At 43.7% G+C, this 19,751-nt stretch overlaps 1 protein-coding gene across 2 annotated transcripts in view; it reads left to right on the top strand.

Moving 5' to 3' along the window:
• Nucleotides 1-19,751, top strand: part of LOC126235224 (calcitonin gene-related peptide type 1 receptor-like) — a 302,741-nt gene that overhangs the window by 184,608 nt on the left and 98,382 nt on the right. For both annotated transcript variants that reach the window (XM_049943963.1, XM_049943956.1), the window contains 2 exons: nt 1,464-1,617; nt 5,125-5,250. In XM_049943963.1, the coding sequence (XP_049799920.1) occupies nt 1,464-1,617; nt 5,125-5,250 (280 nt within the window). The remainder of the gene's footprint in view (nt 1-1,463; nt 1,618-5,124; nt 5,251-19,751) is intronic.

Raw genomic sequence — 19,751 nt, 5'->3', positions numbered from 1 at the left:
CCAGCTCAGCCTTCCCTCTTCTTTTTTCCACCTGTCCACCAATTCTCTATACCTTCCATCTACTTCATCCATCTCCACCTCCTCGCTCCTCTCTGTCAATTTCCTCCTCCATCTCACTCTATCTATCCTTTTCTCTATCAGTCTCAACCTGTTCCCATCTAAACTCATTATCACATTTAGCCTCTGCAACACAGTTCAATAAAGCAGTCAGTACAACTACCACAACATGCCTGTCATGCATGGCAGGCTATATACCAAGGACTTGAAAATCATTTATTTAACTCTGATGTACAGGCGCTATGCAAGGCAGGTCGTCCGCAGCTCGTGGTCGTGCAGTAGCGTTCTCGCTTCCCACACTTGGGTTCCCGGGTTTGATTCCCGGCGGGGTCAGGGATTTTCTCTGCCTCGTGATGACTGGGTTTTGTGTGATGTCCTTAGGTTAGTTAGGTTTAAGTAATTCTAAGTTCTAGGGGACTGACGACCATAGATGTTAAGTCCCATAGTGCTCAGAGCCATTTTTGAACCAAGGCAGGTCGATGAAGCAGACTGATACTACTTCAACACAACACACCTGTCATGCAGAGCAGCTTACATATCAAGGCCTGCAGAACCGTTTCCTATCACTGATGTGTGGGCTGCACTGCAAATCAGGTTGATTCGGCAGGACCACACACCATGCCTGTCATGCAGGCCAGCCTATATGCCAGGAAGTGGGAAAACGCGTTTTTCCCATATCGCTGTTCCTGTTGGAGCTAGGATGTTATAAATATCACAGCACTGATGCTCATGAAATCCGTTGATTCTGTGCCAAATTTGGTTGAAATCGATCCAGGGGTTTGACCTCAGAGACACACACACACACACAGATTTTATATATATATATATATATATATATATATATATATATATATATATATATATATATATATATATATATCTGTGTGTGTAACAATTTTATTTTATATATATATATATATATATATATATATATATATATATATATATATATATATAACAATTTTATAAAATCTAATGAACTTGTAAGTACATTAAAAAATTTGATAGTTCAAATAGCTTAGAACTAATCGAAATGAGAAGTAATCCACAATTTTAAGATCTCCCTTTGTTTTCTATACTTTACATACTTTAATAAAAATTCAGGACATCACCTTCAACTGTACAGTAACAATAGTTTGGAAAAGGTATTAACTATAAATGGAGGATCGTTCTGATGGCAGTTATGCAGCTTAACCTGTTAAAGGTGACAGTCTCCTTCCACTTGCACTAGTACAATTCCATTATGTATAGTTCACGTGATGAGCAAGCTGAAACCTCATTATGCCACCCTCTTAGATCCAATACTTAAAACATTTACTATCTATTCCAGCTGGTCTGCATACTGTTTAATCTTTGATATATCTTGTATTTTCAATAACTTTCAATGTGATGTGCCAATGTTTCAGGCAAACAAAACAGTCCCAGTATTCTTCAATCCAGACGACCCAAGAGCTAGTAAGATGATAGCAGCCTCATTTGTTGAAGACCGTTTCTTTGACAACTGGGTGAGCTGTTATAGGGCAGCAGAGGCATGTTGTGCAAACGCCGTTTCTGATCAGGGTAAGTGTTGGATAAGAATGTACCTATGTCCTGAAGTCTATCGTGCTTTTCACTTTAACATATAATTATTTAAGGAATGTGTCTAATTCTTTTTTCAGTGTACTAATTGCAAATCGTTATTAATTCCAGTATGAAGTAATAACTCACATAATAAAAGTCTACCTGATCAAGTATATCTCATTTAATCCCCATACTACTCATTAAGTAACGGGTAGTCGCAGTTTGTGCTTTAGCAGACAACGTTGTTTATAATTCTGTGGAAAACTTGGTGTGCATAGTTGGCTCTTTACCAGAGTTATGTGGTACTGAAGACGCCACGCCAAATGAAATGGAGCTTAATACGTTAACTGTCGAATCTAAATGTACACCGTTCAACTGGGAAGACCAGGACGGAACGTTTTCTGTTTAGTCATTGTGCACTATCACTAAAGGTAATAGCTTATTCCTTTTCAGAAAAGTATTTGTGTCTCAAAGAAATAGGTTTCCAATACTGACAGGACTAGTGTCGCGTATTTCTTGAATGTTCCTCGACCGCATCTTCCCAGTGTAATGGATGAACTGAATACAAAACTTGGAATTCGCAGGCTTTCCCACTCTGCACAGCAGGATACGCGGCTCTCTGTGGCAGATCTGACGACAGAGTACAATACTCGTGCAAATACTACTGCTTCAAAGCACACCATTCAGTGCATATTGTTGAACACGGAGTACCACAGCAGAAGACCGCTGCACGTTCGCATGTTGACCAAACAACATCGTCAATTACGACTGCAGTGCCTACAGAATCATCGTGTTTGCTCCTTGGCTCAATAGAAATGTGTCGCTTTATCTGGTGAATCACGTTTCTTGTTATACCGAGCCGATGGTTGAGTCCAGATACGCTGTCGTCCAGTTGAACAGCTGCTCGGAACATGCAACACACCACGGATGCAGACTGGTTGGAGCTGTGTTATGCTATGATGGACATTCACCATGGTTTTTATAGAATCAGTCATAGTAATCAAAGGTACAATGACAGCTGTAGACATCGAGAACGTTACTGCAGACCTACTGCATCCCTTCATGTTTGATGTCTTTCTCACTATCGATAGCATCTTCCAGCAGGATAACTCTCCATGTTACAAGGCCTGATTGGCGCTGCAGTGGTTTGGGGAACATGACAGTCAAATGACGTTGACGTCTTGAGCTACGAAATTTAAATGATCTGAACGCAATGGAACCCATCTGGGAAGCTACTGCATCCAGCTCCATACCCTCAAATCACCTGCCCATCATTTACGGGAATTGCGGGACCTGTGAGTAGACACTGATGCTTAATAAATACACTACTGGCCATTAAAATTGCTACTCCAAGAAGAAAGGCAGATGATAAACGGGTATTCATTGGACAAATATATTATACTAGAACTGACATGTGATTACGTTTTCACGCGATTTGGGTGCATAGATCCTGAGAAATCAGTACCCAGAACAACCACCTCTGGCCGTAATAACGGGCTTGATACGCCTGGGCATTGAGTCAAACAGAGCTTTGTTGGCGTGTACAGGTACAGCTGCCCATGCAGCTTCAACACGATACCACAGTTCACCAAGAGTAGTGACTGGCGTATTGTGACGAGCCAGTTGCTCGGCCACCATTGACCAGACGTTTTCAGTTGGTGAGAGATCTGGAGAATGTGCTGGCCATGGCAGCAGTCGAACATTCTCTGTATCCAGAAAGGCCCTTACAGGACCTGCAACATGCGGTCGTGCATTATCCTGCTGAAATGTAGGGTTTTGCAGGGATCGAATGAAGGGTAGAGCCACGGGTCGTAACACATCTGAAATGTAACGTCCACTGTTCAAAGTGCCATCAATGCCAACAAGAGGTGACCGAGATGTGTAGCCAATGACACCCCATACCATCACGCCGGGTTATACGCCAGTATGGTGATGACGAATACACGCTTCTAATGTGCGTTCACCGCGATGTCGCCAAACACGGATGCGACCATCATGATGCTGTAAACATAACTTGGATTCATCCGAAAAAATGACGTTTTGCCATTCGTGCACCCAGGTTCGTCGTTGAGTACACCATCGCAGGCGCTCCTGTCTGTGATGCAGCGTCAAGGGTAACCGCAGCCACGGTCTCCGAGCTGATAGTCCATGCTGCTGCAAACGTCGTCGAACGGTTCGTGTAGATGGTTGATGTCTTGCAAACGTCCCCATCTGTTGACTCAGGGATCGAGACGTGGCTGCACGATCCGTTACAGCCATGCGGATAAGATGCCTGTCATCTCAACTGCTAGTGATACGACGCTGTTGGGATCCAACACGGCGTTCCGTATTACCCTCCTGAAGCCACCGATTCCATATTCTGCCAACAGTGTTTGGATCTCTACCAACGAGAGCAGCAATGTCGCGATAAGATAAACCGCAATCGCGATAGGCTACAATTCGACTTTTATCAAACTCGGAAACGTGATGGTACGCTTTTCTCCTCCTTACATAAGGCATCATAACAACGTTTCACCAGGCAACGCCGGTCAGCTGCTGTTTGTGTATGAGGATTCGGTTGGAAACTTTCCTCATGTCAGCACATTGTAGGTGCCGCCACCGGCGCCAACCCTGTGTGAATGCTCTGAAAAGCTAATCATTTGCATATCACAGCATCTTCTTCCTGTCGGTTAAATTTCGCGTCTGTAGCACGTCATCTTCGTGGTGTAACAATTTTAATGGCCAGTAGTGTATTTAAGGAGTCCAAACAGCTAAGGTCACCAGTCTCCTATTCAGCTCCCAGGGCAGAATCAGTGTACCCACCTGTCTGTGTGTAGAGGAAATTCTGTGTGCAGGTGTGAGAAAGTCATCTAAATGTTTGCGTAACGTGTATCTGAGGTGAAACGTGGGAAACAGTCCGGTATTTACCTAGTGTGACGTGGGAAACGGGCTAAAACCACACCCAAGCTGGCCGGCACTCCGACCCCTCATTGTTAAACCGCTGGGCGGATTCGATCTGGGGCTGGCATACCTCCACATCTCCGGAAACCTACCAATGGCTTGTCGAATATTTGCCACGCAGAATCACTGCTTTTTCGGGTGACCATAATGTTTTGGCTCATCAGTGTATTTTGTATGATAAGGTACTATTGGGGCTTCTGCAGGTCATTTTAGATCACAAGCTTAATGTGACTATTGATATTTTATCTTTCCAGCTCCCGGTCGTGGTATACTGAGCATAAAATGAATCCATTTAGCAATTAGATTCTTACTAGTTTTGACTTTTGTCTCATTTTTCATGGCTTTTCACCACTTTTAATCTTGTATCCTTATTTCACTCATTTAAAGGTATTAGAATGAGTGGTTAAATAATTATTTTATGTGTCTGATTCTCTCTCCGATCTGTCTCTTACATTGAAGATAACAGAGAATCTGTTTCAGGTAGCAAAGGAAAAGCTGAACTTCGTAGGACAAAAGAGCGGAACGTAACGACAGGAAAGGGTTAAACAACACAATATCTGCTTCCAGGTGGGGAAGGACGATGCCCTCACACATGGGACGGTTGGCAGTGCTGGAGGGCGGCCGCTCCACAGACAGTACAGCAGGCGCCCTGTCCCGATTACGCCTATACGTCAACGCCGCCGAGCTGTACATGTAAGTCACTATAAAGCAAGCTCTACACAGCTATTTTCATTTAAGTGTCAACATACAAAGTGCATCCGATGTATAGGGGTACCGTCTTTGAGTAGTAATGAAAACGTCCTCGATTCCGGGTTAGAACCCCTCCACCGTTTAGACTTTGAATAAAATTCATCAGCACTGGCGACCGAAGATTTCCAGTCATCCTCATTCTCCAAACGGCCCTGTCAAAGAGGGCAGAGAAGCCGACAGAGGTTCAGACACTCTCTTGCCCCTGGGGTGGGAAACTGCCCAGGTGGAAGAATCAGCAATTATCAACGGCATGAGGATATAGAAGGCAATGAAAAGCACTGTTTTAAAAACAGATAATGTGTATCCACGAGATATGTGACCTGTAACTGAAAAGATGCTATGGTGATCTCTCCATTGGTGAAAGATCCCGGACTACACCCCCCTCACCCCCTCACCCCTTCGGATACCTGGGAAGGGACTGCCAAGGGGGAGGTACTGCCAAGGGGGAGGTGACTATGAGAACAAAACTCAATCATCAACGAAAGGATAACGTCCTACCAGTCGGGACGCGGAAACGTGACAGGGAAGCTGGAAAATCTGAAAAGGATAATGCAAAGGCTCAAACTAGATGTAGTGGGCGTTAGTGAAGTGAAATGGAACGAAAATAAGGATTTCTGATCAGATGACTATAGGGAAATAACGGCAGCAGCAGAGAAAGGTAGAACGTTATAAAAAGGAAGGTAGGGCAGAGAGTGCATTACTGTAAATAATTCAGTGATAGGGTTGTTCCCATCAGAATTGACAGCAAACCAACAACGACAACGGTAGTTCAGGTATACATGCCGACGTCCCAACCCGAAGATGCAGAGATAGGGAAAGTGCATGAGGATATTGAACTGGATTGATCAGTATAGCAGATACGGACTCAGATCACAATTTAGTAGTGATAAAGAGTACGCTGGAGTTCAAGAGATTAGTCAAGAAGAATCAATACGCAAAGAAGTGGGATACGCAAGTAATAAGGAATGGAGAGATAGGCTTGAAGTTCTGTAACGCAGTAGATACGGCAATAAGGAACAGTTCAGTAGGTGGTTCAGTTGAAGAGGAGTCAGCATCTCTAAAAAGAGCAATCACAGAAATGGGAAAGAAAAATGTAGGTACAAAGACGGTAACTGCGGAGAAACCATGGTAACACAAGAAATGTTTCAGCTGATCGATGTAAGAAGGAAGTTCAAAAACGATCTGAGAAATTCAGGATTACAAAAATACTAGTCGCTGAGGAATGAAATAAATAGGAAGTGCAGGGAAGCTAAGACGAAATGTCTGCATGAAACGGGTGAAGAGATCGAAAAAGAAATGATTGTCGGAAGAACTGACTCAACATATAGGAAAGTGAAAACAACATTTTAGGAAATAAAAGCGAGGGTGGTAATATTAAGACTGCAACGGGAATCCCATTGTAAAATGCCGAGGAGAAAGCGGACAGGTGGAAATAGTACACTGAGGGCCTCCATGAAAGGGAAATTTGTATGATGTGATAGAAGAAGAAACAGAAGTCGATATAGAGGAGATATGGGATCCGGCATTAGAATCAAAATTTAAAATAAAAACTTAAGATAAAATAAGGCAGGAGGGTTACATAACATTCCATCAGTATTTCTAAAATCATTGGTGGAAGTGACAGCAAAACGACTATTCACGTTGTGGTGTAGAATGTACGAGTCTGGCGATATACCATCAGACTTTCGGAAAAATATCATCCACACAATTCTGAAGATTGCAAGAGCCGACAAGTGCGAGAATTATGCACAATCAGCTTAACAGCTCATGCATCCAAGTTGCTGACAAAAATAATATAAAGAAAAATGGAAAAAAAATTGAGGATTTGTTAGATGCCGATCAGTGTGGCACAAAAGAGGCAGTTCTGACATTTGGGTTGATAATGAAAGCAAGACTAAAGAAAAATCAAGACACGTTCATAGGAACTGTTGAGCCGGAAAAAGTGTTCGTAAGTGTCAAATGGTGCAAGATGTTCGAAATTCTAAGATAAATAGGCATAAGCTATGGGGATAGATGGGTAATACACAACACATACAGAAACCAAGAGGGAATAATAAGAGTGGAAGACTAAGAACGAAGTGTTCGGATTAAAAAGAGCGTAAGACAGGGCTGTAGTATTACACCCCTACTGCTCAGTCTACATATCGAAGAAACAATGATCGAAATAAAAGAAGCGTTCCAGAGTGGAATTAAAATTGAAGGTGAAATTATGTTGTCGCAGAAGATCGTGTATAGCATAGTCACCGTGGTGTTGTGGTTATGATACTAGACTATCGCATGGAGAGTCATGAGTTCAAAACTCTCCTGAACTGTAAAATTCTAATTTCTATATTCGGTTCGAGTACATTCTAGAAGTATCCACAAATGTCAAGAATAATTTTACTGGAATTTTCTGTAACTGTATATACGAGTATACCGCATGGGTTCTGGCCGGAGGCAGTTCGCTCCACGCTCTTGTGTGTGCAAGTGCTGAGTAAACCTTCGATAAGTGAAGTTAATTTACACCTTCTTCTACGTGACTTTATTCTGGTGGAGGCGCCGGGTATTGGAACTTGTGATAGCGCACGTTACCGACGACACAGTGGGTCCCATCAGGCCACGACAGAGCCGCCGTTTACGTGGCGAGAATCCCCAGTTCGAGCCATATTCAACAGATCGCAATCTACCGGAGACAGAAGAAGAGGTCGTTACGATGACAGCAACTGTGTGCCACCTCATGAGACATCCTTCCGGGTTCTCTGTTGATGATGGCAAAGATCCAAACAAGTGGCTGAAGGTATCTGAGCGTAAAGCCAAATTTAACAAATCGGATGGCACCGTGTGTTTGGCTAACGTATTTTTCTACTTGGAGGGCACCGCCAAGCAATGGTATGAGAACAACGAGGAGAAGTTCACAAGCTGCGAAGTATTCCAGGCGGAACTGCGCAAGTATTTAGGCAACACATAACAACAGAAGTGCAAGGCTGAAGATAAATTAAGGTGCAGGGCACAGCGTACAGGAGAAATTACAGCATCCTTCATTCAAGACATCTTGGACCGGTGTAAAATAGTGGATCCTAGAATGAAGGAGGAAGATAAGGTTACACATCTCATGAAGGGTGTTGCTCACGACGTGTATCAAGCCCTATTCCTGAAGGAGGTTTAGACAGCAGACGACTTCATAAAATGGTGCCATTATATCGAGACAAGACACCAAAAACGAATTACATGCAAGGAGTTTGAACGGCTTCCAAACGTCGTATCGATGTCTGTGATGGAGGAAGCAACAGATTTCACAGGTGTTCTTCGTCAGATAGTGTGAGAGGAAGTTCAGAAGGCACTTGGATTGTACGGCGAGCAAAAAACCGAGACGCTTCAAGAGGTTATAAGAGAGGAAGTGGAACAGACATTGAACCCAATCTCTCGTCTTTCATTTCCCTTTAAAACGGTGAAAAGCTCGAGACCCAGGCGGAGTTACGTTCCTACAATGCCGCATGAAGAACCTGTTTGGACCCCAAGGAAGACTGACGTCTGGAGGACCCAACCAGTATGTTTCCACTGCGGACGACCGGGACATGCAGTGCGCTATTGTCGAGGAAGGCGGCGGATATTTGATGACGCCTGCGCCAGCAGACAGCAGACCGATCTTAGCCGCCGCCAACTCCGGGACGAAGAAGATGAACAAAAAGATGTGGGTACCGGACGACGCAGGTCACCATCACCACAAGCTAGCCGCTGGAGAGGACGCTCCACAACACGCCGATCTAGGTCTCCATCATCGTTTAGAGCTCCAACCGATCACCTAGCCGCCGCAACCTGGAAAACTAAAGTGTGCGACCTTCTTTGGAGATGAGGTCGCCGAAAAGAAAAATCTTCCGCCATCGATCGCTACAAAAATGATAGGAAACTGCGTCGTTATCCTCATCGATGGCGGACCAGCCCAAGATCTTGTGGACTCTGGGGCACCATATTCAATCATTTCGGAGAAGTCCCACCGCCAGTTATAGAAAATTGTATTCGTCGATAGCAAAACATCTCTGCTGAAGGTGGCTAATGGGAAATTTGTGAAACATACAGGAAGATGTGTCATTCGTGTAAGTGGCCATACACAGCCCTTAGAATTCATAGTCTTACAAGAGTGTAGTCCTGACGTCATTCTCAGATGGGACTTTTCGAAAACTTCTCAGGCAATTATAGATTGTCGTCGCTCGAAGATTATGCTAGACGAGATGAGATACTGTGGACAGGAAGATGTGCATCCGATTATGTGGAGACTATGTGTGCTGGATGAAGTGGTCATTCCTGCAGTCAGCGCTAGAAAGGTAAGTACTGTATCATATGTCATGTCATGCATCAACCCATGGATCTTGTAGTGGAATGTAAGAGAAGCATACCACTGAGGAATAAATTGGTCATCCCAGCCTCTGTCGTCTAGTGTAAGAACGGATTCGGTGAATTGTGGATAGTTAACTGTCGCCGCGAACAACAGATCCTTCCATCATTCATGTAAAGAACAAACGCTGAGTCGTTAACTGCAGAGCAGCTGAGCATCATAGAAACCTCCGATGCCAAGTCTGTGGGCGAAATTGGCGTTACCATTACGAGACAAGATCTTCTAGCTCGACTATCACCAGATCTCACTAAGGAACAACAGAAGAAGCTACTTGCCATTCTTCAAGAGTTCTCTGAATGCTTCAGTCCACAGGTGGAGAGCAAATTAGACAAATCGACGGTGAAGCATCGGATTAGCACTGGAGACCATCAACCAATAAGCCAGAGAGCATAACGTGTGTCAGCAACGCAACGTCGAATAATTCGCGATGAGGTAGAGAAAACGATGAAGAATGACATCATTCACCCTTCGCAGAGCCCATGCTCGTCACCAGTGGTCCTCGTCAGGAAGGATGGCAGTTGGCGCTTTTGTGTTGATTACAGAAAGCTTGATAAGATAACTAAAAAGGACGTTTACCCTCTTCCATGAATTGACGATACACTACATTGTCTGAAGGGGGCTAAGTTTTTCTCAACCATGGACATCTACTCGGGATACTTGAAAATCAAAGTGGATGAGGCTGATCGTGAGGAAACTGCATTCATCACCCCTGAGGGCCTGTATGAGTTTAAAGTAATGTCGTTTGGTTTGTGTAATGCACCAGCAACTTTTGAACGGATGATGGATAATCTTCTGTCACCTGAAGTGGACGATTTTTCTTTGTTATTTAGATGACATTATAGTTTTCTCAGAGACATTTGAGGAACACATAAAAAGACTGAGTGCCGTTCTTAAGTCTCTCCAACAAGGCCGACTGAAACTTAATCCAAGAAAGTGTCTCTTTGGAGCAAAAGAAATCAAAATACTTGGACACCTTGTGTCAAACGAAGGTGTGCGGCCAGACCCAGAAAAAGTGAGATCTATAACGGAATTTCCTATTCGTAAAAGTATTGCAGATGTGAGAAGCTTCTTCTGATTATGTTCTTATTACCGTTGTTTTGTGAAAGACTTTTGCATCAAAGCCAGGCCACTCCAAGAGTTGTTAAAAGTCGATGCTAAAATTATCTGGGGTGGTGCTCAACAAGATTCTTTCGATGTATTGGGAAAAGCTCTGACGATTGACCCAGTACTTGGTCTGTACGATGAGAGAGCGCCTACAGAACTACACACAGATGCCAATGGGTATGGGATTGGTGCTGTTCTGGTGCGAATTTCGGATGGAAAAGAGAAGTTGCTATGTTTCTAGGACACTTACAAAAGCCAAGAGAAACAACTCAACTACAGAAATAGGATGTCTTGCTGTGATCTGGGCCATGTGAAAACTTCTAAAGTATCTCTATGGAAGACCATTCGCAGTTGTTGCAGACCATTAGTCACTTTGTTGGTTGACAGGTCTTAAGTATCAAACAGGACGACTCGCCAGGTGGGCACCACGTCTTCAAGAGTATGACATTACCACAGTTTACAAAAGTGGAAAAAAACACCAAGATGCCGACTCTCTCAAGAAACCCTGTGCAAGACCATCAAGACGTTGATGAAGATAGCGACTGTCTGGCTGCACTCCAGATTCCCTCTGCTGAGCAGAAGAAGACCGCCGTGATATCTCAAATTATGCTTGCCTTAAATCGGTCATAGGATGTGAAAGGACAATTAAAGGTAGTTAATGAGTCACTTAGCAAGAAAAACTTTGATCCGTTTGTAATGAGGTGGCTACCAGTGATTCCTAAACACATGCGCTTAGATGTTTTACAGGAATTTCGTGACACACCTAAGGCCGGACATTTAGGATTTATTAATACATACGATAGGACCCGCAAGAGATTTTTCTGGCCAGGTTTATTTAGGAGTGTCCGTCACTATGTGTCGCACTGTCGAGAGTGCCAGAGGAGAAAGGCAGTTCCTCAGAAACCACCTGGCCGACTCATACCAATTCCACCAGCCGAAACGCCTTTCCAGCGTGTTGGGATTGACCTCCTCGGACGATTTCCAACGTCTGCTAGTGGCAATAGATGGATTATTGTTTGCATTGATTATCTGACACGCTATGCCATTACAAAAGCCATGAAAACAGTCGAAGCAATCGAGGTAGCCAAATTCATCGTCGAAGACATTGTGCCCCAAGGTCGTTAATTACGGATCGAGGGAAAATTTTTCAGTCGAATCTTGTGACAGAGATAAACTGTCGGTGCAACATTACTCATCACATGACGACTGCCTAACATCCGCAAACTAACGGGCTTACTGAACGCCTTAATAAGGCCTTGGCCGACATGTTATCGTCAATGTTGAGCAGAGCAACTGGAATGAGGTGCTACCTTTCGTGACGTTTGCCTACAATACCGCCAAACAAGACACCGCGGGATTTACGCCCTTTTTCCTGGTGCATGGGCGTGAGGCGACGACGACGATGGACACTGTATTTCCGTTACATCCTGATGACGTGGACGACGACTACATCGGCCAGGTGTTAACCAGAGCTGAGGAAGCTCGGCAGTTAGCTCAACTCCGCACGCTGCAGGCTCAAGAAAACGATCGCCGAAGGTATGACGCGAGACACCGCCCTGTTGTCTACCAGCCTGGCGACCTCGTCTGGATCTTCACTCCTGTTCGGAAGGTTGGTATCTCTGAGAAGCTCCTCAGGCGCTACTTTGGACCTTATAAGGTTGTAAAACAGTTGCCTGACGTTACTTATGAAATTGAAGATTTCGACCTCGACACAAGAGGACGAAAGATCAGAGATACGGTCCACGTTTTCCGAATGAAGCCCTATAAGGATCCTGCAACACAGGGTAAATTCGAAGCTCCAGAGGCAGGCAACAAGCGGAAAGGTGACGAAGAGCGTAGCGGCCAAGGATGCCAAGGAAGTTCTAAGAAGATTGCCGCCAGGGCCAACGTCAGTCATCGGGAGTCGGAGTATGAAGGACCGATGACTCGTTCCCAGACGAGGACGATGGAACACTGAGACGCTGTTTTCTTAAGGATGGAGCAGTGTCACAGAAGAAGCTAAGTTGCACAGTCGCCGTGGTGTAGGGTTGTGGTACTAGACTGCTGTATGGAGGGTTGTTAGTTCAAAACTCCCCTGAAGTTTAAAATTTTAATTTGTATAGTCGGTTCGATTACATTCTAGAAATATCCATATCATTGTACTGGAATGTTCTGTAACTGTATAAATACCGTATGTGTTCTGACTCCGCGCTCTTGTATGTGCAAGTGCTGAATAAACCTTCGTTAAGTGAAGTTAAGGTTCGTCATTCATCTAATTACGCCTTCTTCTACGTGACAATATCAATGACGAGGTTCACTGGTGACACTGCTATCCTCGGTGAAAGTGAAGAAGATTTACAGGAACTGCTGAATGGAATGGACAGCATAATGAATACAGAATAAGAATTGAGATTACGTTGAAGAAAGAGGAAAGTAATGAGAAGTAGTAGAAACAAGACAAGAGAAATTTAACATCAAGATTGATGATGAAGAAGAAGATGAAGTTAAGTAATTCTGCTAACAAGGCAGCAAAATAACCAATGACGGACGGAGCAGGGAGGATATCAAAAGCAGACTAGCACTGGCAAAAAGAGCATTCCTGATGAAGAGAAACCTATTATTGTCAATCATAGGCCTTAATTTGAGGAATAAATTTCTGAGAATATAAGTTTGGAACACAACATTGTATGGTAGTCAAATATGGACTGTTGGAAAACCGGAAAAGTAAAGAATAGAGGCATTTGGGATGTGGTGCTACAGAAGAATATTAAAAATTAGGTAGACTGATAAGGTCAGGAATGGAGAGGTTCTGTGCAGAATCGGAGAGGAAAGGAATATACGGAAAAAACTGACAAGAAGAAGGCACAGCATGATAGGACATCTGTTAAGATATCGCGGAATAACTTCCATGATACTAGAGGAAGATGTAGAGGATAAAAACTGTAGAGACGGAAACGGGAAACAATCCAGCAAATAATTGTCGATGTAGGTTGCACTTGCTACTCTGAAATGAAAAAGATGGCACAGGAGAGGGATTCGTGGTGGACCGCATCAAGGCAGTCAGAAGACCGATGACTGAAAAAAAAGAAGGTGATTCAAAAAGAAAGAACAGATTTCAGTTGTTACAAAGAAACTAAGAAAGACAGAAGTACATTGCGCGTGTCACTGAATAGAGGAAGGTACGAAGTTTTATGTTCGCACAGACGCTACATCACACACTCAACAGGAGCACCATATGTTGCTCGAGGACCATCGAAAGGGTAGTCCATTTCATTCCACACACTAATCACAATCTCCCTGTTTATTGAATCGACAGCTTCAACAATTCGATTTCTCTGTTCTTGAAGAGTAGCTGCCATAGGTGAGACAAGGACTTTGTCTTTTATGTACCCCCACAGGAAACAAAAAAAATGTGTGATTAATTTTTGAAGTTCTTTGCAGAATTGGTGATTGCTGTGTAAATAGCTAAATGTATCTGGAGTTGATTTTACCAAATGAGCTAGACGACACAATAAATAATTTTTAATTTCAAAGCTCATTCGCTGAAAGACAACTGTGTTGTAGTGACAATAGTTATGTCACTAGCCCTAGCTACCAGCCTAATCCACAACAGATAACTCCTCCACGCAGTTCGTGAAATCTTCAATGTATATCAACACTCTTCCCTACAAAATCTTTAAATTTCCTCTGTAACCTCACACGCAGAGTAATTTTAAGTCGCTATAAGAACTGAATTCGCGAAGTAATCGAGGTCTCAACGCTTGCCACCCACAAATCCAGTAAACACAAACTTTGTAATCTCGCGTCCTAAAGAGAGAGAACCTGAGTTTTTCGAGTCTAAACATCTAGTCACTAACCTCGTATCCTGAAGTTGGAGTTTCTCACTCTTTCGAATCCAAACACCCTGCGCTGTGCTAATCTCTGTCATCTTACAGCGGTATCTACAGCATGCGATGTCAGCAGACAGCGACACCTCCGGCAGCCGGTATGACGCGCCATCGCTCGTCACCTGGGCAGGACACTGGCGTCTAGCCGGAGATAAAACGCGGGCGATGGGTCACTGCACTACACTTTAAATCGTGCCGCGCAGAGGTTTCTGCCTCGCTTATAGTGTACTTTTATGACCTGTCTGTCTACTGGATTTCAACTGCGCTAAGCCTTATACAGAGTACTGACGGATTTCCTTGACCCTGGGCTGTTTGGATTATTCCCTGCCGGCCGGAGTGGCCAAACGGTTCTAGGCGCTACAGTCTGGAACCGCGTGACCGCTACGGTCGCAGGTTCGAATCCTGCCTCGGGCATGGATGTGTGTGATGTCTTTAGGTTAGTTAGGTTTAATTAGTTCTAAGTTCTAGGCGACTGATGACCTCAGAAGTTAAGTCGCATAGTGCTCAGAGCCATTTAAACCATTTTGAATCTTATACTCCTCTCCTCGCCGATTCTGCGGAGAACCTCCTCATTCCATGCCCTATGAGTTCACCTAATTTTCAAGACTCCTCTGTAGTACCACATCTCAAATGCTTAGATTCTCTTCTGTTCCGGTTTTCCTACCGTCCATGTTTCACTACCACACAGTCCTGTGCTCCAAAACTACGTTCTCAGAAATTTCTTTCTCAAGTTAAAGCGTTTGTTTGATACTGGTAGATTTCTTGAGACCACGAATGCCCTGTTTCCCAGTGCTAGTCTATGCTTTATGTTGTCCTTGCCCCGTCCGTTACGGATTATTTTGATGCATAGGTAGCTGAATACCTTAACTTCATGTACTTCGTGATCACCAATTCTGATGTCAAGTTTCTAGGCATATTCTTTTCTGCCACTTCTCACACTTTCGTCTTTTTTCGTTTTACTGTCAATCCATATCCTGTATTCATTAGGCCATTCATTCCATTCAAAAGATCCTATAATTCTTCTTCACTTTCACTGAGGATAGCAATGTCATCAGCGAATCTTATCATTGATATCCTTTCACCTTGAATTTTAATTCCACTCATGAACCTTTGTTTTATTTCCGTCACTGCTTCTGCCATGAACAGATCGAACAGTACGAGCGAAAGACTTCAACCCCATCTTACACCCTTTTTAATCCGAGAACTTCCTTCTTGGTCTCCTATTTTTATTCTTCACTCTTGGTTGTTGTGCATATTATACATTACCTGTCTTTCAAAAATGGCTCTTGCACTATGGGACTTAACACCTGAGGTCATCAGTCTCCTAGACTTAGAACTACTTAAACCTAACTAACCTAAGGACATCACCACACATTCATGCCCGAGGCAGGATTCGAACTTGCGACCGTAACAGCAGCGCAGTTCCGGACTGAAGGGCCTAGAACCGCTCGGCCACAATGGCCGGCTTACCCGTCTTTCCCTATAGCTTGCCCCTATCATCTTCGCTGCTACGCTGCTTCGTCTTAATGTCGTGCATTACGTTGCAGATTAACTATACAGCTTTTGAAGTAATTGGCCACCATTAATAAAAAGAGTATCATAAAACATCGCGCTCAAACTCGGATAAAAAACGAATAGCTTCTAAAAAATTACAGTGACATAAATATTCAATTGCTACCCTAAGAAATTATTAAATAAGTACAGATTGAATAAGTTGAGCCGGCCGCGGTGGTCTAGCGGTTCTGGCGCTGCAGTCCGGAACCGCGGGACTGCTACGGTCGCAGGTTCGAATCCTGCCTCGGGCATGGGTGTGTGTGATGTCCTTAGGTTAGTTAGGTTTAAGTAGTTCTAAGTTCTAGGGGACTTATGACCTAAGATGTTGAGTCCCATAGTGCTCAGAGCCATTTGAACCATTTGAATAAGTTGACCTAGTTTTACATGCTGTGGTGTGTGAATTAAGTATTTGTAAGTTTGCTTTTGAGGAAATTCCACATCAGTCTCTGGTTATAAGAGACGCTCCTCTACACCAGTGGAGTCAGGCAAGTGCTCATCTACACTTATCCGTGGCTTGCTAAGCTCGGAGAACTGATTTTATTTATTTATTTTCTAATTTTGTCTTCTAGCATAATACTACACAATTTTAAAAAGTGACCAATATAGCAAGGTAATATTTACCCTTGATCAGACCGATTCTGTAGAGGATGAAGTTAATGCGTCTTCAGATTATAATGTGACATGTTTTTCATTAGAGCACTAGATACAATTGACAGTAAACCTTTTGTTTGTTTGAAAACAGGTAATTCGGTTCTTTAAATTGGATAGATGGGCATCATTCCTTTTAGACTGTTACATCTTCTTGGGCTATGAACTTGGCTATAGATAGTGTCATACACTGAAGTGACAGAAGTCATAGGATAGCGATGTTTACATATACAGATGGCAGTACTATTGCTTAACAACGTATAAAAGGCAGTGCATTGGCGAAACTGTCATTTGTACTCAGGTGCTTCATGTGAAAAGATTTCAGACGTTATTATTATCGCAAGACCATTACCCCTCCCCCAAGGTAATGCGGTGACCGACGTCTTTCACTTAACGATCGAGTGCAGTGAAATTTGAGAGTTGTCAGTGCTAACAGACAAGCAACACTGCGTGAAATAAGCTGCGAAATCAATGTGGAACGTACGACGAACGTATTCATCGAGAAAGAGTGGCGAAATTTGGCGTTAATGGGTTATGGCATCAAATGACGGACACGAGTGTCTTTGTTGACAGGACAACATCGTGTGCAGGGCGTCTCCTGGTCTTGCGGCCATATTGGTTGAACCCTATGCTGTTGGAAAACCGCGGCCTGGTCAGATGAGTCCCGATTTCAGTTGGTAAGAGCTGATAGTAGGGTTCTAGTGAGGCGCAGACCCCAGGAAGCCATGGACGCAAGTTGTCAACAAGGCACTGTGCGAGCTGGTAGTGGCTCCATAATGATGTGGGCTGGAACGGACTGGGTGCTCTGATCCAACTGAACCGATTATTGGCTGGAAATGGTTTATGGATGACGATGCCCCATGTCACCAGGCCACTGTTCGCGACTGGTATGATGAACATTCTGGACAATTCGAGCGAATGATCTGGCCACCCAGGTGTCCGACGTGAATCCTATGGAACATTTGCGTAACATTATCGAGAGGTCGGTTCGTGCACAAAACCCTCCTGAACCTGCAACAGTTTTGTACTTCTGGTAGGCTACAGAGGCAGCATGAATCACCATATCCCTAGGGGACTTCCAGTGATGTATTGAGTCCATGTCACGTCGAGTTGTTGCATTATGCCGGCCAAAAGAAGCTTCAAAACGATATTGAGCGGTATCCCATGACTTTTGTCAACTCAGTATAAGCACTACTGCGGCAGTATAGGGTGAATAGCGATGACAAAATTTCCCTCAAAGTTCCTTGAAAAATATGACTCTGCCTTTCTCATAGCGCTTGCACTGAAATAGAATGTGATTTACATCACCAATTGCGACCACAATATGGCATATACAGTAAGCTGATTCTATGTAAGTAGGCGGGGAAAGATCCATGACTGAGTCGCATCCTTACAATTTACGATATTATTTTTCTTCGGTGTTTGGACATTACAAACCATGACTGTCGTCGTATAATTGGCTGTATACCTGCGTTGCCGTTACCCCTTTTTGTACTTTCAGTCCATTCTTCCTATCACGAAAGAATCGCTTGTCATTTTATTTGCAGGAAGCAGTCTGTGTAAGGTGTTTTATGTCCATTGGTCTAATCGCATCCCTTGGTAGTTATCTACTTTGTCATTATACTGAATGTCGGATGAGATTTAATCCAAACGAATTCTGTAACGTGACCAACTTTTTTGCTTGATAACACTGATCTACTAGATCAAGAGTGTATTTACAAGTTCCTTTGTTGCATTTCCGATAGCTAATAGATTTCAGAACGCTCTGCGAGTCAGCGATTATTACTTCTTTTGAGAGAGCTTGCGTATTCTACCGCCTGCATAACGGTAAATGTTTCAGCAAGAAATGTGGAAGCATCGCCGGGGTAGTTGAAACTTTTTTCCCCCAAAGTTAGTGGATAGAAGAAAGCGCGTCCTGTATGAGGTTCCATATCCATTTTTGAGCCACCTGTATTAATTTGAGTATGTCCTACCCACTTCCCCGTCAGGTACGACATTGGTGAAAACTGCCTATATCCATTTTCGTTGTTAGAACAATCAACGTATGCTATAGGAATAAACTGAGAAGCGCTACGATAGTCATATAGGAACATTGGAAGGACGTCGGTGATTTGTAGTTTTCTACTTTTTCCAGTGCTTGCCGTTTGTAAAGAAGAAATTGTCTTTTCCACTGGTTTCTATTATTTCCGATATGAGGCACCGTTTCACATTTTTTAATCAGTGGATGAGAAGTATGCGCCATTCTTTGTAAAAAAAAAAAAAAGATCACACTCATTGTCCTGCGAGAATGTCCAGGGCCTTAGTGGGTTGGAAAGCATAGCTCCGAGACAGGCGCGCACGCTCTTGTACTGTATTTAGTCCAGCAGCGCTAGGTACTTCTTAGCAACACTGTGATGCGCCATGCATCCGAATCATACGGCAACATGTCGATGCGCGGTCTAATCAGAAATGAAAGCGGAGCCCCTCACAATACTCTCGCCACCTGTTCTTCTCTTTAAGTAGTTTGTAGTCTCTTAGGATGCACACCAGAGCGTATGCGACATAACAGCATCCCTTTCTGCTTCCCAAACCGGAAATACCTTGGTTCCATTTACACACGGCAACGTCCCCTCCTGTAGTATTTCTATAGGAAACCGCCCCAAAAGTTGCGAGATCACGTCTCAAGTTCGTCTCTCAAGTGTCCTGTAGTCAATATTCCTCGCCGGAAATAAGTAACATATTAAAATACTCGCTCGGGAGATACCGTCCACGTCACTTGGAACATCTCTCTGAACAGCTCAGAACAACTTATGGACAAAGGAAATAGATACCCTGTATGAATCCGCGGTCATTGTGAATACTTTGCGAAGAAAAACGTGGACGTCCTGATTAGGCGTAGGTTTTATTGATGCTGGCACTGA

This window comes from Schistocerca nitens, chromosome 1 (genome assembly GCF_023898315.1).
Source record: "Schistocerca nitens isolate TAMUIC-IGC-003100 chromosome 1, iqSchNite1.1, whole genome shotgun sequence".
Taxonomy (NCBI): Eukaryota; Metazoa; Arthropoda; class Insecta; order Orthoptera; family Acrididae; genus Schistocerca; species Schistocerca nitens.
The sequence above is the reverse complement of the archived record's forward strand: the minus strand, read 5'-3'. Positions and strand labels throughout refer to the sequence as shown.